Below are 23558 nucleotides of genomic sequence, written 5' to 3'. Positions count from 1 at the left end.
GTGGAATCATATAGAGAGCCTTAGGAGAACTAGAACTCAACCACAAAGACCGTGACCCTCTTCCCGAATTTGGTACGGTCTGACCCGCCCCTTCCTGCGCCGCGCTTACGTCATTCCGCTTCCGGCGTCCCGCGCAGTTCCGCCATGGCCTCTGAGGAAGCGAGTCGTAGCCCTCCTAGGTCTCGTCAGGAGCCGGGGAGGCGCGCCCCGCGGCAGGACAAGTATTCGGTGCTTTTGCCCACCTACAACGAGCGCGAGAACCTCCCGCTCATCGTGTGGCTGCTGGTGAAAAGCTTCTCCCAGAGGTAGACGCCCGGCCGCCCTCCCCGGGGAAGGAGCTGAGCTGGCTTCCTCCGCTTGGGTGTCGGCAGTTGGCTGCGCGAGGCGGCCTTGCCCGGCCTCTGTTCGGCTCCGGAGGGAGGCTCTGGGGAGAAGGCCAGCTGCGAGGAAAGCAGCGGCAGATGCTTCTGGGGCTCTCTGCGTGTCTCGGGTTCTCATTCCTGCCCTTGGGTTTTGTGAAACTCTCCTTTATCTTTCTTATACACTCCCCCTACCCCCTGCCTTTTTCTTGGAAGGGCTGGCCGACCTTTCACTTGGGGCGAGGCTGAAAGCCTGACCTCACTCCTCCCTCCAGGTGGTCAGGATCTGCGGCAGGAGCTGGGAGTGTAAGCGAGCGAGCGAGCTCCCGCCCCCGTGCCGAGTGCTTATGTAAGCGTGAGGTTGGGTGTCTGGGGGTGAGGGAGCTGCTGCCCGGCTGGACAGCCTTTCTGAGAGAGCAGAAGGGCAGCTTCGCTCATCACTGGTGGATGTTTGCGTGGTTGTTAGAAGCTGGTGGGTGGGGAGGGTTGAAGTTTGAATTTGGACGTATTATATAATTTTTTAGAAACTTGAGGAAATCCTAGTATCAGTACGAAGTATCTTGTTTTACGGTTACAGCAATGGGATCGTGTTGTATGAATCTTTGAAGATCTTTCCATATTAGAACATACAAACTTAGCAAGTTATTTTGAAAGTTAGGTAACATTCCATATGGCTGTGTTGTAATTTATCTAACCGGGTCGTATCAGTGAACACGTTATTTCCAGAGTTTTTCTGTTTTTCTTTTTTGACTTTTGTTTTACAGATGAGAGCGGGGACTTTGTTCACACCATGTTTTCCAGCATTTAGAAAAGAGCTTGACACATAGGAAGTGCTCTTTTGTTAGATGAGTGTTGCAACAAACACACTCATACTTTTACTAGTATACCGGGCATAAAGTTTTTGCGGTCGAATTGCTGGGTCAACAGAAATGTATTTAAAATGGGCAGTTATTGCTAAATTGCTCTCAAAAAAGGTACCGGTTTAGGACTCTCCAGCATTCTTCAGAGAGTGCCTCTTTCCCTACCAACCAGCCAACCTGAGCTTTATTAAACTTACATCGTTGGAAATGCTAATTGGTGAAAGACATTGCTGTTTTGGATTATATTTCTTTGAATGAAATAATTGTCTTCACATACATGGCCTCTCAAAGGTTTTTTATTCATGTTTTTCCTCTTCTTTTAAATTTATCTTTTTATTTTGATTTCTACAAGCTCTTTCCAAATTGTCATGTAGCGGATCTTGTTCCCGTTTGTCTTGTCATTATACAATGTTTTTTACTCTGTTCTTTAATTTATTTAGTGCAACTTATCTTTTATTGGTTTCTGCTTGGAGTTTTTTTTTTATCAAAATGAAGTCTAATGAAGGAAACAGCTATCATCTTTTCAGATACGGTCAGGTTGCCTAAGCTCAGCTGGATTCCTTTAAGTTACCTCACCCTTAGGTGGTGTGGGTGCTTTGAAGCAGGAATGGCAACTTATTTTGCTTAGGAAAAACTCCATTTGTTTATGGAGTATATCTTTCAGCACTAGTATCAACTAGAATTAACATCTTACATGTTTTGTCTTGTAAAGCACATGCCAAAATTTAAGGCACAGTGAGAAGCTGAAGTCATATTGTATCTTAGAGAACAGTTAAAGCTGTTTTGCTTTCTTCCACGTTTGCTAGGGTTGACGTTTTTAAGCCTGTAACAGTGGAATGTGTTTTCTGGTTGATTTCCTTGCATGTGTTTCTTGAAGCAGGACCAAGAGGAAGTGATGTTGTAAGGATTCGGCTTTGCCTCCTTGTCCTTCCCCTTAAGTTTCCCAATAAAATTAAGGAAAAGAATATAATATCTTTAAGATGGGGCAGGGGAGACATGATAGTGATCACGTGTACATCCAAGTATTGTGTTGGCTTGTTTTTAGAATAGAAACTATCAGGTGAATTTAATGGAGAGCAACAGAGAGATGTGACTTTTGAGGCACGTTGAAATCTTTTGTAATTCCGTGCTGTTTCTGTTTATTGGATAGTGTGGGATAAGGAGTACAACTATTTGAAATAGTGGTGTAAAAGATTATGTCACCATTCTAAAGTGGGTTTTTTTAAAGGGTGAAATTAAATCAGATTTATTCCTGATGTTGTGATTTAAATCTATTTAGGATTCAATTAAAAGGAATCACTCAGCGCTACTCAGTTGACTCGAGATATCTTTTAAACATATTTTTGACATTTTATATGACTAAGATTTGATATTAAGGTTCAATGATTCCATTTTCAAAGTAGGTAAATAAAATTTCATGTGATAGCATATATATAGTACATATATAATCACTATGATTTTTTAAACTAAAGAGTATGTTTTCTGAGTGAGAATTTTTTAACATCTCAGGACTTTATAATAGCCTTTTCCAGCAACATGCTGAGTTCGAAGGTGAAGTACTAAATATTTATTTCGTTTGATAATTGAAATTTTCATTAGTGATTAATATGGCAATGAATCTCCACTTATACTGGTGAGGAATGAGTAGTTTTAAAATTATTTTTTAATTTGAGAATACTGACTCCAAACAATACAAATATTTTTTTGTTTTAGTGGAATCGACTATGAAATTATAATCATAGATGACGGAAGCCCAGATGGAACAAGGGATGTTGCTGAACAGTTAGAGAAGATCTATGGGTCAAACAAAATTGTAAGTTGTGAACATTTTTCTATCATATCAGTTGTGTTTAGGTAGGGGAAAGATGAGAAATGAACAATGCTTAAATTCAGTCTATTTGTTTAGAAACTAAAAGATAAAGGGCAACTTATACCAGTTGGAATTTAGAAGCATGTTCATTGTGCTTGAGGTTTACATATCTTTGATATGATGAGTTAGTGGTAATTTTGCAGCAAAATAGTGAGCCTTTGGATGAGCTGTTTTTATGACTGACTCTGCAGATAAATTTTCTCCAAGGGCAAAGTTAAAGCATAGTATTGAATTGAGAAGAAATATTAATGGAACTAGGATGCAATTAGTAATATATGTCTTGGTCTTTCTCACGTCCTTTCTCTAGGTATTCTCATACTTTCAGTAGAGAATACTGCCTGCAGCTAAAAGCTTGTGGCTGGAAAAGGTGGCTGGTTGTTTTCATGTGAAACAGGAATAACTTCAGAGTGCTTGGCATTTTTCTTTTTATCTGTAGAGCAGTCTTTGAGAGTAGACTGACTTTCTGAGTCTTACACTTGGGATTTTCCCGCTGTACCTCGAAGCTGCTTGTTCTTCTATGGGAGTGACTTAGGCAGATGTAGAGTTCATTATACAATGGCTGCATAATTTTTATTTTTGATCACTGGTTTGGATTTGTAAATGTTTCAACATACTTGTAAGGTCAACTTTGGATAATTCTTGGGCCAAAAGCACATAATTAAGTCCAGATTTAATTAGAAAATAGCATTCTAGGCCTTAGGTATTTTGTAATTTGTGTAGACCAGAATTTCTGTCTCAGCACTGTTGACATTTAGTTCCCAATAAATCTTTGCGGGGGGTGGTGGTAGTGGGGCAGTCCTGTATGTTACAGGATCTTTAGCATCATCCCTGGTCTCTACCCACTAGATTTCAGTAGCAACTCCAGTCCCCAGTCCAGCGACCAAAAATGTCTCTTGACATCATCAAATGTCCCCTTGTGGGCAAAACTGTCCCCTCCTCCCAATAGAGAACCGTTGGTATAGGGATAAAAAAGTCTCTTGGAGAACGGTTGTTGATATTTGCATTTCCAGAAGTGGTAATTAAGCATCATGAAAAACAGTCACTGGGTCCAAAGATTCTTGATTAATCCCAATAATGAAATAATTTCTATTCAGCTGGAGGAAATCTTGGCTCGTGGGAAGAGTTTAAGAACTGTGTTACTCTTATATCTGTGGTAGATCTGTCCCATACTAGAGTCTTTCCGTCCATCTGACAGATGAGCACATCACACACATCTGTCACAGCTCCAGTCCTCTCCGAATCTCCCAATGTACAGAAGAGATTTAAAAAGTTGATGGTTTTTCAAACTAAAGAGCTTCTTCAAGGCAAGAGAAAACAGGATTGAAACAAAAAAACAACCCACTAATTGGGAAAAAATATTTACAAGTTATATATCCGACAAAGGGTTAATCTCCATAATATATAAAGAACTCACACAGCTCAACAACAAAAAATCAAACAACCCCATCAAAAACTGGACAGGGGACATGAACAGACATCTCTCCAAAGAAGATATATGGATGGCCAATAGACACATGAAAAGATGCTCATCATCACTAATCATTAGGGAAATGCAAACCAAAACTACACTAAGATATCACCTTACACCTGTTAGAATGGCAAAAATAACCAAAACAAAAAGTGACAAATATTGGAGAGGTTGTGGAGAAAAAGGAACCCTCATACACTGTTGGTAGGAATGCTAACTGGTGTAGCCACTATGGAAAACAGTATGGAGATTTCTCAAAAAATTAAAAATAGCAATACCATATGACCCAGCCATCCCACTACTGGGTATCTCTCCAAAGAACTTAAAATCAGCAATTCCGAAAGTCCCATGCACCCCTATGTTCAGTGCAGCATTATTCACAATAGCCAAGACGTGGAACCAACCTCAGTGCCCAGCAACTGATGATTGGATAAAGAAGATATGGTATATATATAATGGAATAGTGCTCGGCTGTAAAAAAGAATAAAATGGTCCCATTCACCACAACATGGATGGACCTTGAGGGTATTATGTTAAGTGAGATAAGCCAGACAGAGAAAGACGAACTCTGTATGACTCCACTCCTATGTGGAAGTTAAACATGTAGACAAAGAGAACAGATTGGTGGTTACCAGGGGCAAGGGGGGGTTCAAGGTGGGCACAGAGAGCGAAGTGGTGCACCTACAACATGACTGACAATAATGTACAACTGAAATTTCACAAGGTTGTAAACTATCATAATCTTAATAAAAAGAAAGAAAAAGTGGATGGTTGTCAGCCTTCCAGCAGTGACTCCTGATGATGCTGGGTTCAGTATTTTCTGGCCAACAGTTTCCCAGTTTTTCTTTTGTAAGTTCTGGGCCAAGATCACTGATTCACACTTACTGTGTATAGAATACTCTGAATTACACGCTGCTGTTTAATGGAGAACATCAGCCTGACAGTATTTGGCATACTTTTGTCATAGAGCCTCAGCCTTGAGGTGTAATTGATGGGTTGGTCTTAGGGAATGCCTAACAGTTGACTTTTCAAATTCTAAAACAACATGATCCTTAAAAAGCTCCATTTTCCACATCAACCCAATAAAGTCCAAAATAATTAGCATTCATTGTCATGACTTCCTTGTAGTACCAGAAAAATTCTCTGTTCATGCATGTTTTCTGACCTTTAAATCATTTAAACTAGAAAATTACTTTTTTTTTTTTTTATGATATCAGGGCATGCCAGGGATGGTACATAAGTGACGCATGTATGTTTAGGGGGAAAGATGGAGAAAAATTGTTGAAACCATCCTATAACACCTCAGGTAAAGTATTCAGCACAGGTGCTTTGTGAGCCAGTCTTTCAAATGGGCTGCAATGAATGTTTCAGAAAAAAGCCAAGAAAGGTATATTTTTTTAAAACTCTGTAAATGAAGAAACAGACAAGAGGTTAAGTCACTTTCCAAGTTACACAGCTGACTAACAAATGGCAGAGATGGAGCCAGAGGAAAACTGGAGGCACATGTTCTGAACCATTAGTAGTGGCTCTGGGGCCGGGGCAGCCGAGGCTGTGGAGGGCTTCAGCCTTTCTATGCCGAAGGCTTGAACACATCTTGTTTACACGGGTTGTCTCATCCTCACACTGAGATCAGGTAAATCACCTATATTTTGTCATTATTTTATAGTTCAGTATTTTTAAAAATTGTTCATAATAAAATGTAACACGTTCATTACTTTTGTGTGTGAGGAAGATTGTCGCTGAGCTAACATCTGTGCCAGTTGTCCTCTATTTTGTATGTGAGATGCAGCCACAGTGTGGCTTGATGAGCAGTGCTAGGTCTGTGCCTAGTATCCAAACATGGGCACCTCGGGCCGTGAAACAGAGAACCCAGACCTAACCACTACACCACCAGGCTGGCCCTGCATGTTCATTACTTTTAAAATGTCAAATGTAACTATAGATCAAGAGATTGGACAACTGAAAAAATGTTCTGTCCATCCACAGATACCAAAGCTATCTCTAACAAAAAGATCACTGCCCCAATCAAATGTACAAAAATATGTCATTCATTAAAAAAACGCACAAATGGCCCAAAATGAAAAGAATATGAACCTCACCGATAAGTAAAGAATTGCAAAGTAGGAGGAAACAGCCTTTCTTAGCTGAAGGAAAAAAAAGATGTTCATTGCTTTTTTTTATTTTGGTGAGGGAGATTGGCCCTGAGCTAACCTCTGTGCCAGGCTTCCTCTATTTGGTGTGTAGGACGCTGCCACAGCCCAGGCTGCAGAAGCAGAGTGTATGAACTTAACCACTGCACCACCTGGCCAGCCCCCTGAAGATTTATTTTCATTTTCTTCTTTCTTTTAACCTGTTGTTTTTGAGAGTATAGTAAAACAGGTCTACTCAAATACTCATGATCCTGGTATAAATTGATACAGTTTTTATGAAGTGTCATTAAAATTTTCTGTGATAAAAATTTTTACAAAGTAAGTTTTTTGTCAAACAAATTATAATGTCACATGAAGTATTTTATAAGCAGTTGTGGTAATAAGCATTCTTCAGAGAGTATGTGGCTGGCACTCTTGTACGCACTTTCTGTGAATTCACTGCTTGTCCTCGTGACAGCTGAATAAGGTGAGCGCCTTTGTGCCCTTTGGCACCTGGGGTCACACAGCAAATTAGCGGGAGTCTCCAGAGTCCCATTCCTACCTATGCTGCCATCCTGCCTCATGTGGGAAAAGGCAGTGTTATCGATGTGAGGAGGCAAAAAGGGGGTGGGACTGAGGACCTGACAGGAAAGCACGCCAAGTGAAACGATTTGAACTTGCTTTTACGGAATGTAAATGTTACCAATAAAATTGAAATTGCCTTTGATGAGCCTTTTCTGGGCTGCATCCCAGTCCCTCTCCAGGGTGACCCCGGGCAACAGTTCGATGTGTGTTGCCTCAGACCTTTTCATGCATATATGTGCAGTGTGTGTGCGCCTGCATCTGCAGAGCTCGAGCTAATTTGCTTTTTGTTTTTAAACGTAAGTGCGATCTTCCTGTATCATTCTGTTACTTTTTAATTATATCTTGGAGGTCTTTTGTCACCAAATTACCTCATTCTTTTAACTGCTCCATAGTACTCTAACATACACAAGATGATTTATGTTTTATATAAACTTCTGAACATTCTGAAAAATATAAATAACGAAATTATCGATTATTTGAAAAAAGGAGGAGTTTTCCAGCTGAAACATAGGGTTCTAGAAAATCTAAGATGAGCTTTAAAGGATTTGCTTTTTCAGGGCAGATACCAGATGAGGTTCAGTATTTTGTCAGTAACTATCCATCACAAAATCAAATAAAACCTGACATAACCTGGTTTGATTTTGTTCAGTGTATTATAATTATTATAAATGATTGATTGAATGTCTGGTTCTCCTCCATATAAGAGCTTATGAGGCAAAATGTATTTTTTCATTACTTTGTTCCTCCCCAAGACCTACAGCAGCTTACAAGTAGTAAAAAACATTAATCTCTCCTGGTTGAATTGAACTGAAAATACTTTGTTTAGTGATCTGCAGTCTGGGGCAACCTGAAATGCAGAAGGGGACAAGATATGCTCAGTACTGAGTCTGCTTGAGCCCGCGCCTCAGGAACGTAGAGTTTCCAGACTGAAGGAAAAAGCTAAACAACTAAGGTTTATGCATGAAGCAAAAAATGTAGAAAGACTAAGTGATTGACAAACTGTAAGAAAAGAGACAGAATTTAACCTTCTTGTCAGGAATGTAACCCTAAAGTCACGTCATGGGACCAGGACAGAACGAGATGAGGCCATCCAAGCATAAAGTCAAGATAAGTTGATGATCAGCATTTGAAATTACAAAGGGAATTGAGAAAACAAACATGACTACCAAATATTCCAAGAAGATAGGGAATAAGCGAGTTAAATCCTCAGTTTTCCTAGGAAGGAATCAATAGATACTGTTCAGAAGGATAAATCAAATCATAGATGTAAAAACATTGTGTACGTATTGTTTTCTGGTGGATAGCATCAGAAAAAAGGAAGTTTAAAATTTGGCCTGTGGAGTTGCGGTGAAAGAATTTTGCTTTTCCTTAAAAGCTGTTGAACTATTTGATTTGTTAACAAATACTGTCTTTACTTTGGGAAAAAATGTTAAGCATACTCTGCTTTAAGATCTAATAAATGCCGCTATATTTCTGTTAAAATGAGTAGGCACTTATAAAAAAAATTTATCAGTCAGGCTTTTGATTATTTGTGTTAAAATGTTGTTTCTTATTGTTACAGCTTCTGAGACCACGGGAGAAAAAGTTGGGATTAGGTAAGTAGAACCTCTCGCCCCTCATCCTTGCTCCTCGCCTTCGTAAGGTTATCTGGAGTGGATTTTCCCAGTTTGGAAGAGGGCCAAAATACAGTGACCTCCTGTGGTGGTTTTCGGTGATCTTAGTGACATTTAAATGGTTTGGTTTGATGTGCCTGTGTCAGTCAAGGCCCCCTTGGGAGAACAGAAAGCACTGTAAGTGTTCCAGTACGGAGAATTGAATACGGAGCCTCTGGCATCACAGGTGCAGGAACTGCTGAGCAGCCACATGGACCAGTGAGGCTACTCAGAGGTTAGTAACAGCTGGAGGTCGCCACCACCCTTAGGATGGAGCAACTATAGGAAGAAACTGTTTTTAGAACCCACGCTACCCAGTGAGGGCTAGAACGATGGAGTGGGGGATACATGGCAGGAGCAGGAGCCATGGAGGATACCCAGTCAGAGCTGGGAGACAGAGTAAGAGGACAGACACACTTTTCCCCTCCTCTCTCCTTAAAATCTTCCCCTTGTACCTCCCAAAGCTGTTTGGAAACCAGTTGACAAGAGACCCTGGGAAATAGGTAGTTCCCTGCGGTACAGAACAGAGTAGAGAAAGGCCGGAGAAGGGGTCTGAGGGCAAACACCTCAGACCAGCACACTGCCTTAGCTGTAAACCTTTCAACGTGTCTCCAAATTGTAAGTTTAAAAAAGTTATTTTTTATTTTTACAAAAGAAAGCTTTTAGGCACTGGCCCCGTGGCCCAGTGGTTAAGTTCACGCGCTCCGCTGCAGGCGGCCCAGTGTTTCGTTGGTTCGAATCCTGGGCGTGGACATGGCACTGCTCATGAAACCACGCTGAGGCAGCGTCCCACATGCCACAACTAGAAGGACCCACAAAGGAGAATATACAACTATGTACTGGGGGGCTTTGGGAAGAAAAAAGGGGAAAAAAAAAAGAAAGCTTTTAAATTTAGGGGGTCATAGAAAATCTCAGATGAGCTCAGTCATTCTGAGATGAAAATCTCAGTGCCTTTATTTCTGTTTGTCACCATTGCTTATGATGGAAAGTGGTATAATTTTACTGAAAATAGGGGAGCATGGAGGAAGCACAGTTCTCAAAAATTGAATATCTGCTGTCCTCAAGACCATTACTTAGTTTCCTGGCATCATCAAATGTTCTGAATATCTGAATCCAGAAAGTTCTTTGGGATTGAAATAATCTGGAAACTGCCATGAAAGCAACCAAGAATTACTGACCATTCAGTGGAAATCCAAAAAGCTGTGAGCAGTCACTTCTTAACAAAAGAGGTTAGAAGAGCTCAGCCTTGCTAATAAGATGCTATAGTGTTTGGGGCTTACAGGATGCAGGAATCCCCAAATCCTGCTCCTGACCAGTTGACCTTACCTGCCAAGTCCCTGAGGAACTTTTAGGCACGAAGGTGGGTAAGTAATTGCTAGCTGCACCTTTGGCTTCAAATACCAGAGCAGGACTCTGGTATACCAGGCTTAGAGTGTAGAAGACACTCTCTGGGGAACTTTGGTGGAAATGGGCCAGGAGTGATGAGAAGAGCAGAAGCAGGGACACTTGTTGGCTAGGGATCTGAGCATCAGCAGATGGTGCCTACAACTAAGGTGAAGTCGAAGATGAAAGAACAGAATCGAGAGATGTTTTAGATGGAGAATAAATAGGATTCAATTATAGTTTAGTATCACCTTTAGAGGACTAATGTATGCTTTTCAAATGCCTAACAGTTTCTTCCCTGTTCATATATATACTTAAGCATTTCTGGTGATTTTCTTTAATGGATATAAACATTTTCATTTTTAGGAACTGCATATATTCATGGACTGAAATATGCCACTGGAAACTACATAATTATCATGGATGCTGATCTCTCACACCATGTAAGTGCTATATTTCTTTATTGGCTATTTATGATATTTTTAGCCTATTTTACTGACTTACTGTTTATTCTTTCTAAATTTCAGCCAAAATTCATTCCTGAATTCATTAGGTAGGTATTTCTAATATTTGAAAGAACTATGATTTAAATCATTTATCTTACTGATTTTGGACTTTTCGTTTTTCATTCTTCATTAATTAAAAATGCACATGCTCTTGTAACTTTGCTATCCAAAAATAGAACCAACATATAGAGTTGAGACTCCTGAATATGGATATGTGACTAACTGATGTGTTTTTGGAGCCCTGAGGGACTAATCAATAGATTGCTTTGTTATCTAAATTTTTCCAAACTACAGGGAAAGACGCAAGGCAGCTTCCTTGTTAAATGCAATTAGGTCCTGCGTCGTGAGGACAAAACACTGTGAACAAATAGGGTTTATTCCAGGAATGCCAGAATGGTTCATCATCAGGAATCAACATAATTCATTTATCACATTAACAAAGAAAGCAGTGCGATTAAGTTTATGGATGTTGAAAGGTATTTGAATAAGTTTCGGTAGCCATTTGTAATAAAAACTTTAAAGCAGAAATGAAAGGAAACCACTTAGATATGATAAAGACAGCCCAGGCCTAACACAGACATCCTACTAGATGGTAAAATGTTGAATCATTTACAGGAAACTCGTCAAGATAGGCATGCCTGCTGGCATTAAACCTGGAGGTTTTAAGTAATACTATAAGACGAGAATTTAGTATAAATATTGGTAAAGGATACAAAATTATATTTATTTGCAGGTGATACAATTATATTAGAAAATCCAGGAGACCATGAAACCTCTCAGAATAAGAATTTGGAAACTGTTCTGAATGTAAGCGAAATACACAGAAACAAAATCAGATACGTCACTCCCCTATTTAGAACACTTCAGGGAGTTCTCATTTACACATGGGGAAAAATCCACACTCCTTTCCTTGCCCCTCAAACCACTATGTGATCTGGCCCGTCTCCCTTTCTGTACTCATCTTGTGCCCCTCCCCTTTGCTCTCTCTACCAAAAGCATTCTCCTTCCATTTGTGTGTTCGCACAGTGCTATGTTCTCTTTGCCTGAAATGTTCTTCCCCTGCTTCTTAAAGGTCAACAACATCTCATACTTTGATCTCTGCATAAAGTCACCTCAGAGATACCTTCTCTGCTTATATCTCCAATACACAAAAGTCCCTTTGAGCTGACAAGGAAATGGAACCAGTGGGGTAGAAAATGGGTGAAAGACACAAACAGGCCATATGCAGAAGAAATCCAAATGGCTAATAAATCTAAGAGAAGATATTCATCCTGGGATGTAGTCGGGAAAGTGCAAAATAACTGTTACTGTTTTATTACTCGTTAGTTTGTCAAACTTAAAAAACCTATAGAGCAATACATCCAGCACAAATGAGATGGTAGAAAGTGGACACACTTAAATATTGCTGGAGGAAGTGTGAGTCGCCTCAGCCTTTTTGGAAAATAATTTCTGATATCTGTTAGAATTAAAAACACTCATAAGCTTTGTTTTAGCAATTCCATTATGTTCCACTTTGGGTAGTCTAAGCACCAGGATATACATTTATAAGAATGTTGCAGCACTATACTTTGTTGTTGTCTTGTTGGGAGTTGGGGATCCACCTTGGAAACAACCACAGGAGTATATGGGTTCAATATTCTATGGAATTTTTTTTTTTTTTTTTTTGAGGAAGATTAGCCATGAGCTAACATCTGCTGCCAATCCTCCTCTTTTTTCTGAGGAAGACTGGCCCTGAGCTAACATCCATGCCCATCTTCCTCTACTTTATATGTGGACGCCTACCATGGCCTGACAAGTGGTGCCGGGTCCACACCCGGGATCTGACCCGGTGAACCCCAGGCCACCATAGCGAACGTGCAAACTTAACCACTGTGCCACCGGGCTGGCCCCCTATGGAATATTTTTGCAGCTGTTAAAAAGAATGGGGAAATTCTCTGTTGACCTGTAGGGATGTCCATGATTCCATGATATGTATTGTTAACTGACAAAAAGCAAGTTGCAGAGTGTACTTTTTTGGATTCCAATTTTGTAAACACAACGAAAAGCCCTAGGGATGTGTGTGTTTTCTTTGAGATATGTTTTTATGTAAACAAAGAGAAAGGTCTGGAGGATTACCAGGCTCTTTAGGCATTGTTTACTTCAAGGGTCCAAGAAAAGAATGGAGGGGTAATTGGGAAAATTTATACAGTCAGGTGTTGCCTAATGGCGGGCATCTGTTCTGAGAAATCTGTCATTAGGTGATTTTGTTCCATGTGAACATCACAGAGTGCACTGACACAAACCTGGATAGTATATCCTGCTGCACACTTGGGCGGTATGGTTCTGATCTTAGGGGACCACCACTGGATATGCAGTCCGTCCTTATGTGGCGCATGACTGTCATGTTGTTATATTTTAGGATGGTTTCACGTGGTGCGGTCAGCAAATAATACTATATGGTAGTTTGAAAAATTAAAGGAAAAAAAGAATCAGGTTTGAAAACCCTACTTTGAAAGATCTCTCAGTCCATCTCTTTTCTTGGCTTTGTTTTTTCTATGCAAGTCTTAAAGGTTGTGTTATGTAGCTCATGAAAAAAAACTACTGAGAGCTTGATAGCTTTTTCTGATTGACAGCTAATTTATTTTTTCTACAGGAAGCAAAAGGAGGGTAATTTTGACATTGTCTCTGGAACTCGCTACAAAGGAAATGGAGGTGTATATGGCTGGGATTTGAAAAGAAAAATAATCAGGTATATACATGTGCTGGGATTTCTCTATTTTCAGTGTGAATACTGGAAATACGTTTTTAACAGGTATTTGGATTAAATTACCATGCTGCATTGGTATTTGTGGGATCAGAGTGTAATTTCCCATAAAAATTCCCAGATAGCTTGTTACCTACAATTTTTCCTATGATTAGAGTATTTTATTTTGGATGTTTTCCACTAAGGAAAAATCAGCATAAACCTTTGAACTTTTGGTAGAAATGGTCTGTGTCAGCAAAATTTATTCTACCACACCTTCAGCTTTGATTTAAGTGAACTCTTCATCTGTATTTTTGGACTAAAGTTTTTTCCCGTATGTATTTTTTTTTATCATTTTACGTAAATAAGACACTTCATGATTTCACCTTTTACTCAGCAGCATAAAGTAATGAGGCTTTGGAGTCAGACCTGGGTTAAAATCCTCGTTGTGTTAATTACCTGTCACCTTGCATATGTTATCTTTTCTAAGCTTTATTTTCCTCATTATAAAATGGAAATAAAACATACTGTTTCAGTTTTGTACTGCTGTGTAACAGACCATCTGAAGCTCACTGACTGTAAGCAACAATTTATTATTCACAACTCTGTGGATTGTCTCATGGTCCCTCTGCTGACTTCCTGGGCTCATTCATGCAGCTTCCTTCAGCTGGAGGGTCACCGGTGCTGGAAGGTCCAGGATGGCCTCATTCATGCGTCCTGTAGTTGGTGCTAGTTGCTAGTTGTTGGCTGGGCCATCACAGTTCTCGTGCATGTGGCCTCTCACCTGTGGAAAGCTAGAGCGGCTGCTTTACATGGTGTCTGAGGGCAGCGTCCGAGAGCACCGTGGCTGCAGCTGCATGGCCCCTTGCGTCCTAGGCTCTGGGGCTGACACAGCGTCGATGTTTGGTCAGAGCAAGCCGATACATGAGGGGTGGGGAAAAGGAACCCACCCTCTTGCTGGGAAAGCCTGCAAAGAAGTTTTGACCATAGTTAATCTATGTCACCTACTTTTCATGGTTGTTGGAAAGATAGGATATTTTTCTATCTATAAAGGATCTATTATATAGCTTACTGCTTTTTATATAACAACATAACTTTATACAAATTCTTACTAATATTAGTATTTTTTATCACCCACTTCATTCCCACAGAAGATTCTGTTAAATTAATCTCAGTTTGGCCTCCTAACTGGATCCTTGGGCAAGTCATTTAAAATATGTAAGAGCCTCAGTCTTCAGTGAAATGAATGGGTTGGATAAAACTGTGGTTTTCAATCCTGCTGAACACTGGAATTATGTAGGTAGAAAATTACATACAGCTGCCCCCAGTTCGTCTCCCTTTCTCATGCACACGCCATTGCAGACCATTTGAATGCATCTCCAGAGGTGGGGCAAAAGCATCAGTGTGGCTCTCAGGGGATTCTGTTGTGCAGCCAAGATTGAGATCAACAAATGAGTGATCCTCAGGCCTCTCTGAATTTGGTCATTACCGCTGTTATTTAAACTTAGGGAGTCCCAATCAGAGACAGTGTACCACTTCTAGTTGGATCATTTAGTTGTATTGAGTTGTATCTGTCATTAGTTGTTAATGTCTACACTGACTTAGGGTATAAACTCCTGAGAAAGATTATGTAATCACTTGCTCAAGGTCCAGAGCAAGTATGGTCCAGAACCAGAATTTGAACCCAAGTCTATCTGACTCTTGCTGCATTTTAATTAAAAAACCCCAATTAAAAAATCCATTACCTCGAACAGATGTACAAATACATACATATACACTCACACTCCTTTGATTTAAACCCATTTTGGGGGATAAACTATGTCCTAGAATTTTTTCATAGCTATTAGAAGCAAATTGAAATGGAACATGTTTTTGTAGCCATTATCCCAGCTCTGTGGCTAACTGTGTTATTTGAATAAAAATCTTGCCTAGGGAGGGCCTTAGTGGTTACCTTGGCTTTGGAGAGAAACTGTTCTTTTCAGGCTGCCCCAGGAAACTTTTTTCTGGATCTGAGCACACTAAAATAGCTGCAATACAAAAGTCACTTTTTCCCAGGGCACTTCACATCTTTTTGAAATGTTAATAATAACTATTAGCCAATAATAGCTTGCAATTGATTGAGACTTAGTTGTGTTTCCAACACATACCCTAAAGTCATTGTTATGGACTGACTGCTAAAATTCACATGTTAAAGTACCTTACCCCCAAAGTGTTGTTATTTAGAGGTGGGGCCTTTGGGAGGTTAATTAGGTTTCGATAAGGTCCTGAGTGTGGGGCACTCATGGTGGGATTAGTGCCCTCGCAAGAGGAGACAGAGAGCTTGGCCTCCCGCCCCTCCTCCTGCTCATGTGAGCACACAGCAAACAGGCCTATCTGTAAGCTAGGAAGAGGGCCCTCACCAGGATCCAAGTCTGCAGAACCTTGATCTTGGGCTCCAGCCTCCAGGACTTCGAGAAATGAACACTGTTGTTGAAGCCCTCTGGTCTACGGTGTTTTGTTACCGCAGCCCAAGCCTTCTGAGGCAGTCTCAGAATGAACCTTCGGTCAATTTCTAGAGATTCCCAAAAACCACACCCTCTCCCATTTCCATACCTTCTCTTTTTTTAAAAAAAAGCTGCCATTTTTATGCAGAGTGACCTGTTAGCCAGCTGAAACTGAGGTCCCTTTGAGCTTATTAGAATCTGAGAAGGAAACTCCTAATCTCTGGTCCCTTTTACTGTCTGACAGGTGTTTGCAATTCTCTGTGATGACTGTTGGCAAATATTGAGTCGAGTTAAAAATCTATTACCCTTCTTACCTAAAGTTTGGGAGAATGATCATTTTATAGGTCCCCTCCACATGTCACCTTTAAAGAAAAATCTCTATTTTCTGGAAAATGAGAAATATCAGATCTCCTTTCACTGACTAAAAATTTTTCTTTGTTCTATAGAATTAACATTTTTGTGAACTAGTGTGCTGCATTTATGACGTTAGTGTAGCATTTTTAGCATTCTGCTCTTAGATGTGTTTCTCTTGTTTAGAAACTATTTTATACAGAAAATCTGATTGCTTTGTTTGACAGCCGCGGGGCCAATTTTATAACTCAGATTTTGCTGAGACCAGGAGCATCTGATTTAACAGGAAGTTTCAGGTACAGTAAAAACTTGTAATTTTACGTTTTCTACTATTTACAACTTCTTCCCTAAATTTCTTGCTTTACAGTGACTTATTTTAAAGAAATGTTTTTCATTTCTACCCCGTTTTTGTTCTGGAACACTAAAAAAGGCAGACCAAAGTTCCTTGGAAGCCGCAAATGAAGCCCAAGTGTCTTCCCAAGGGAAAATAATGTCCTTTTCAAAGAGCATCGAAGGCAAGCCTCAGGTTGGTGTGCTTGCTAACCTCAGTGTTGGTGCTCAGCCCCTGGGGCCTGAGCGACCTCTCACTGCTCAGGTGGAACACTGTTTTCACTGGTCACGTGCTCCAGAGAACAGCACCTCTTCTGGGAATTTTCTGCAGTTTATATGGATATTTATAGCATTGTCCACAGGAAAGTTTAAGATCTTTGATGTTTATGTAGATCTTTTCCAGTTACCTTGTTCTCCATGTTTTTTATTTAATTGAAGCAAAGCCTCCTGCTAGGTCCCTGGATTTTTGTTTGTTTCTGGGTGTGTGTAATTGTGGACTAGCTACAGTAAATGACCTGTTTTGTATGACCGCGCCAAATGACTAAAAACTGCCAGATTTTTTTATCTCTGAAACTTTAAAATGTCTACTTGAAGGCCCAAACCCTATACGTTAGTTAATAATTTGTATTACTAGATATTTGCTTTCTTTCCATTAAATAATGTTGATCTTTTGGTCCTTCATTACACTTCACACACACACACACATTAGGAGCTGGCCATTGAAGATAACTTGCACCTCCAGTGCACCTGCGAGACTATTGAAAGCAGTTCAGAGTTAGTAAGACAGAGTCTAAGGTGAAGGGAGGAGCCATCACAAATTAGAGGTCAAATAATGAAAATGAAGCCTCTCTAGAATTAAAGTGTAAATTGATTAAAGCAGAATTTGGTGTATAAGACACAGATGGGGACCATAAATACACCCCTTCAGTTCTGCACTTCAAGGCAAAGAAATAAGATGTTATCTGATTAAGATCTCTGGTTGCTAGGTAGCAACCATGCAAAGAATTGTGGCACTCACAAAATCTCTGTACAGAGGGAATGGCCAGCATGGACTTCACAGGCTACAGGCGTGATGGTTTTAAATGGAGAACCAGGTAGCTCCATGGGGTGTGGAAAGAGGGGTTTTGCTTTTTGCAGTTCCCCTAGTTACTTCATCAGAGGGCCCCTTCACCTTTTGAGAACTTGGCATCCTGTCTGTATTTGTAGGGGCAGGGATTTAGAATGTGTGGTGAGTGAGCAAAGTGATTGCTTTTAGGTTCACCAGACACTTACTGAGTGCCTGCTGTGTGCCAGGCATTGAACAAGAGTCAAAGCCCCTGTCCTCGTGGAGTTTACATGTTCTCATGACACGAGGCTTACAACTACATAAAATATATGCAGCATCACATGGGGATTATGCTGTGGAGAAAACACAGCAGGGAGAGTAATGGAGTGGGGGTGCCTCACTTCCACCAGAACCATGTGGGAATTAGAGGGAGTGAGGGTGAAGGATGGCCTGGGAGCTCTGGATGTCATGTCGTGAGAGCAGTGATTGGGTTTATTCTGTGCAAATGACAGAGCAGCCGCACACAGACAAAAGCGAGGCTGTTGATTTCACTATTTTTTAAATAGTTGAAGCTCATTGTCTCTTCATAAGAGTAGTGATTTATTAAATATATGTATTAAAGTTCAACTTCTCATTAGGTAAAGTTATTGTCATATCTTTATTATATTATATATATATCAATATATAATTATAGATTGTCATTATATCTCTAGATTTAGGAGGCATCTGCCATTTCAGAAATAACAGGGATCCCAAAAAGACTGCAGTCTGATGTAAAGCCATTTAATTGCAAAGACCACTTGGATCCTAATTATCCTATGTATTGGCTCATATGGCTTCATGTATATAATTTTACATCATTAGCCATAGTTTTAAAGATACCGTGGGGGGGAGAGGAAGTGGTAATGAAGAGCAGTAAATGTCTTCAAAAATGACTCCTATAGGAAATGAAGTAACTCTTAAAGGGGAGTAATTCATAGCCTAATCCCAGCTTTAAAGGTAATGCCGCAACATCCTTTCACGGTCATAGTCCTTCCCATAATCTCAACCCTCCATCCCCTGCTTAACATCATTTGAGATATATCGTTAGTTTCTGCCGCTAAAACCCTAACACAGAAAAAGGTGCCTGAAACACAGTAGGTTGCTCAATAAATAATTGTTATTGAATAAATATTACTACCATCATTCTCACTTCAGATTTATTCCAAATTTATTCTTTTGAATTCTCACAGAAGCTGTGTGGGTAGAGGAGAGCATACACTGATCTCTCTCAGGTTCCTCTCAGGACTATGCTTTCTTTGGTTTTATATTCACTTGAAAGCTTGACAAACCAAAAGGCAGGCTTCCAGGAAAACTGAGAAAACAATGTGGGTTGTAGGTAAAGCCCTCAGCATTGTAGATCCAGGGCCCCAACTGCAAAGAGAACTAAGTTATGCCCAACTGCCTCTCCTAGTTTTCTGCTCTGCCAAAAAAGAGTTAGAAATTGCTCCCTCCCTACTCACGGAAACTTGGGGGGTTTTGATTCTTTTACCTCAGCAACTCTGAAAACAGGGAGCTCCTGAAGAGAGTGATTGGGTTCCCCCATAGAACTTCCCAGCCCCTCTGTCGTACTCTCTCTGCCTGAATCTGATGAGCTCCGGTTTGGCCTGCAGCCCATCTCCAGTGAGAGTGCGCATTCGCCCGTGCCAAGTGTCTCAGTGTGACCTTGTCTCGTGATAGCTGTATCCCACCAGGATCGCCTCAGTCCTGTGATGCCTGGTTTCCGTCTTAACCGAGCTTAACCAAGCTCATCCCAAAGGGACTTAGTTTATCCCCTCGAATTTATTTAGTAGATCTCGAGAAATAGAAACTCGTCATAGACATTTATGAGGAAATGCTTAATTACTAGGTTCTTTCTTGTCATCTAATTTATATTGTTGCTTTATCATCAACTCAATTGTTCCAGTATTTGGAACAGTTTCTCCTCCTTCAACTTTAAATTTTAGAAAATTTAAAAACTGAAAACAGTGGGTAGTTCTTTAAACTATTCACTTTACCATATTTTTATAATTTTTTTTTTAAAGATTGGCACGTGAGCTAACAACTGTTGCCAATCTTCTTTTTTTTTTTTTCCTGCTTTGTCTCCCCAAACCCCCCATACATAATTGTATATCTTAGTTACAGGTCCTTCTAGTTGTGGTACGTGGGACTCCGCCTCAGCGTAGCCTGACGAGTGGTGCCATGTCTGTGCCCAGGATCTGAACCGGTGAAACTCCGGGCCGCTGCAGCTGAGTGCATGAACTTAACCACTCGGCCACGGGGCCGGCCCCAATATAATTTCTAATAGTATGGTAGGAAAATAATTCTCTAAAAGATATTGAGAATTCATTTTCAAAATTATTCTAACTTACTTACCAAATATTTCATGACCTTTCTGGTTCAGGACAAATGTATCATAATCATCAACTGTAACAACTTCTCGATATACAAATGGCCAGTGAAAATTTTAGGTTTTGTAAATACCAGTGAGCTTTTTGAAAGGGAAGGATACATATAGGCAAGTATATTTATCCAAGTGCTCACATATATCTTAATTTCTTACAGGTTATACCGAAAAGAAGTTCTACAGAAATTAATAGAAAAATGTGTTTCTAAAGGCTACGTCTTCCAGATGGAGATGATTATTCGGGCAAGACAGTTGAATTATACTATTGGCGAGGTATGCAACTGATGGTAAACAGTATGTTCTAGTCCTCATAAAGAAACTAAACAATTAGACTTTTTATAATAAAAAGTTGAACTTTGATAACTACTGAATAAATGTGGAAGGCTTCCAGTTGTTTAGAATGTCCATGCACTAAAGGGTGAAAATTCACATCCCTTTCAAATTTATACGTTTGACCTACCAAGATTTAAAGCATTAACAGAAGGCAGCATTCCCTTTTAAATAATTAAAAGTTACTGGTGCCTTCTCCATCCTTGTCCTTCTGACCACTGAGCATTACGGGATGAGTCTATTTGCTGCTTTTTTTCTCTTGTGATAGCCAACAGCCACCCTACTTTAAAGTGAATGATGAATCCCATTTGTCCATTTCCTGTGAGTAAATGGACAAGACAGGAATTATGGGTGGGGGGTGCAGTCTGCAATGTTTACAGCTAGCTAGTGAACTCCTAGGGAAGACCCTCCTCCTATAATACTCTTTTTAGAGCAGGAAAATAGCTAATTAGAATGCCCCTTCTCTTGTGGAAATTAACAGCTCTTTAACTTAATGACAGCTAAATTTGATGGACTACTGAAAAAATTAAGTGAAAGGCCATTTTTCTTTTGGAGTATAATTTTTCCTTGAAATGCAGTGTGAAACTTGAGTAAACCAACTTAATATTCAGGATCAGTGCTTTTCAAACAGTTGTAGATTTGGTTCATAGGATCTGTTTTTAGATAATAAAATGCATGTTTAATTTTAGAGACTTGAAGGTGAGGACAGTTGCTGTAAAGAATCCCCGAGTTCTGAACTCACTTGAGGGACTTGCTATCATGGGCTTAGTCTGTTTCTGTTGTATTAGTCATTGTTGTATGCCTGCTATGCTTCCTAATATTTTTGAAGACTGACTTACTGTATATTTTTTTAACTAGGTTCCAATATCATTTGTGGATCGTGTTTATGGTGAATCCAAGTTGGGAGGAAATGAAATAGTCTCTTTCTTGAAAGGATTATTGACTCTTTTTGCTACTACATAAAAGAAAGTTATTTATGCTTATCATGTTCATTTCAATTTAAACATAAAAGAAGCCTGGTTGCTGTATTTGTAAAATGTACTCTTAGAGCATAAATCATAAGGTAAGGTAAATTTCGTGCAAATCTTTTTTCTGAAGAAACTCCATTTTATATGTCAAATTAAATTAGAAGAATGAGCAGTGTTCTCAATTTTCGTTTACATTTTGTTGTATTAAGACCTGTAAATAAATGTATGTGGGTATTTTGTATAAAATATTGCTACTTTCATTAGAAGATGTGAATGTGGAATTTCTTACATGGGGAAGATTTTGAAATATTCGTTATAAAAACTGGATTCATAGATCTTTGTACCTAATAGATGTAAGAAGTAAAAGGAATGCTAATTATATTCATGAAATATATATGGCTGTTTCTGTATGAATTGAAAAAGGAACACACCTCTGCTCTTTCTTTAAAAATGTATCAAATATCTTAAACCAGATAAAACAATACATTTAGAGCACAATTTTAGAGTTTGGTTCTTTGTAGCTGTTGAAGTGATGAAGCATTTCATCTGTCATAGCAGGTCTATTTGAAATGCATATTGTGACATGGAAACAACTTGACAGGTTGATTGGATAGCCATTTTTTTCTTTTCTGAGCAATAACTTCTGTCAGTAAGGAAAAATATTGATGACATTAAGGCATAAACTTAGCTGCTATAGTAATTTTTAAACATCTTACTATATAAAGATTTCCTCAGAATATTTGTTTTCCTATTATTTCAGGATCCTCAAGAAAGTATACATCTTTACTAATATAACAAAAATCCCTTCCCTATGTAGCACTTCTCTCTGTTCAGAAAAGTGTTCTGCCAGTTAAAATGCAGGTTAAGTTGCTCAATAAAGCCAATGCAAGTATTCTGTTTACCTGCTTTCTCGAAAGGAGGTAGTTCCAAAAAGATCCATTTCTACCTGTAGCATACATAGCTTTTGGATCATGCAATATCTTTTAAAATTTTGGGTAAGACATACTCTGAGCAAACAAGCTTAAGATCAAGTTGACTTGCCTTTACAAGTAAAAGGAAGAGGCATTGCTAATTATTTAATAAGCATATTTAGTGGACAGTATTGCTAATTGCTGTATTTTCCTGGCTTAATTTGGCTGCTAAAGAAATTTAAAGTCTGCTTTTTCCAATTGCATTTCTAACAGATCCTACCAGAAATGAATACCAGAGTATAAAACCTTTGGTGTCATTTCGAACGTTACCTAGTCCCATAGATGAATTCATAGGACACATTCCAATAAGGGCCTCTACTATTTTATTTCCCTTTTTCACAGAGCTGTGCAGCTGGCCCACCAGAGACCTGCCTTTCTTGGGGAAGTGACCTCTCTCATCATTAATACAGCTAGAAAATTCATCACTGTTTGATGTAAAATTAGTTTTAAGTTAACATAATAGTAATGTAATACTTTTTTTTTGAGTGTTTAGAATCTATTCTTCCTATAAACCCAAAATTAAGTTTTCATTGTCGAGGATGTGGAACGAAATTAAGTAACTATTTCAGAGAACCCACTCTAAGGTGTTGCCTTCTCAGACCTCACTAGAGTAGATACCTTTTGCCTTTTTAATCTTTTTGTTTCTTATTCCCACAATCATTACAACACTGTCACTATTGGAATTTACAGTAAACAATGTATTTGAGCAGTGAAGACTTTCACCATTTGGAAGTTATTTAGAAAAGAATCTGGACTATTTAGATGCATTTTTGTAGTAAATCTGGTGACTTAAACACTGTAAAATCTTTTTAAACATTTACATGTGAATCTAACATCCCTTTTTACTTTGTAAATGAGGCCAAGGATGAAATCCAGATGTTCTCCCTTTGTATTTGTATTATCACTGTATGAAATCTAGTAACTATATCTAAGGGAAATTAAACTTACTTTGCTTATTTCATATGAGCTTTTGCCCATCTTCTGCAGCATGTAATTAGATTCTTCACCTTTGTTTCTCGGAATCAAATGCTTTGCCCCCCCCCCCCCTTTTTTTTGCAACTTTTTCCAGTTGTATGCCCTTGAAATACTGATTTGGCTTTTAAAGATAAATTTTATCGCAA

At 39.3% G+C, this 23558-nt stretch overlaps 1 protein-coding gene across 1 annotated transcript; it reads left to right on the top strand.

The window, feature by feature from the left end:
• Positions 1-112: 112 nt before the first annotated feature.
• DPM1 (dolichyl-phosphate mannosyltransferase subunit 1, catalytic) lies at positions 113-23398 on the top strand. Its single transcript, XM_014832508.3, has 9 exons — positions 113-305; positions 2933-3032; positions 8833-8866; positions 10673-10749; positions 10834-10859; positions 13445-13540; positions 16596-16664; positions 20327-20441; positions 21357-23398. The coding sequence occupies exons 1-9, from the start codon at positions 145-147 to the stop codon at positions 21459-21461; spliced, it is 783 nt and encodes a 260-aa protein (XP_014687994.2). The 5' UTR covers positions 113-144; the 3' UTR covers positions 21462-23398.
• The last annotated feature ends 160 nt before the right edge of the window (positions 23399-23558 follow it).

Source organism: Equus asinus, chromosome 15 (assembly GCF_041296235.1).
Source record: "Equus asinus isolate D_3611 breed Donkey chromosome 15, EquAss-T2T_v2, whole genome shotgun sequence".
Lineage (NCBI taxonomy): Eukaryota > Metazoa > Chordata > Mammalia > Perissodactyla > Equidae > Equus > Equus asinus.
Note: the sequence above shows the minus strand (reverse complement) of the source record. Positions and strands in the feature narration are given on the sequence as shown.

Bases quoted from the DNA above. Each gene is read 5' to 3' on its own strand.
- DPM1 (XM_014832508.3), top strand. From the start codon at position 145: ATGGCCTCTGAGGAAGCGAGTCGTAGCCCTCCTAGGTCTCGTCAGGAG. The intron at 306-2,932 runs GTAGACGCCCGG...TTTTTGTTTTAG, and splicing joins GTGAAAAGCTTCTCCCAGAG to TGGAATCGACTATGAAATTA. The intron at 20,442-21,356 runs GTATGCAACTGA...TTTTTTAACTAG, and splicing joins TGAATTATACTATTGGCGAG to GTTCCAATATCATTTGTGGA.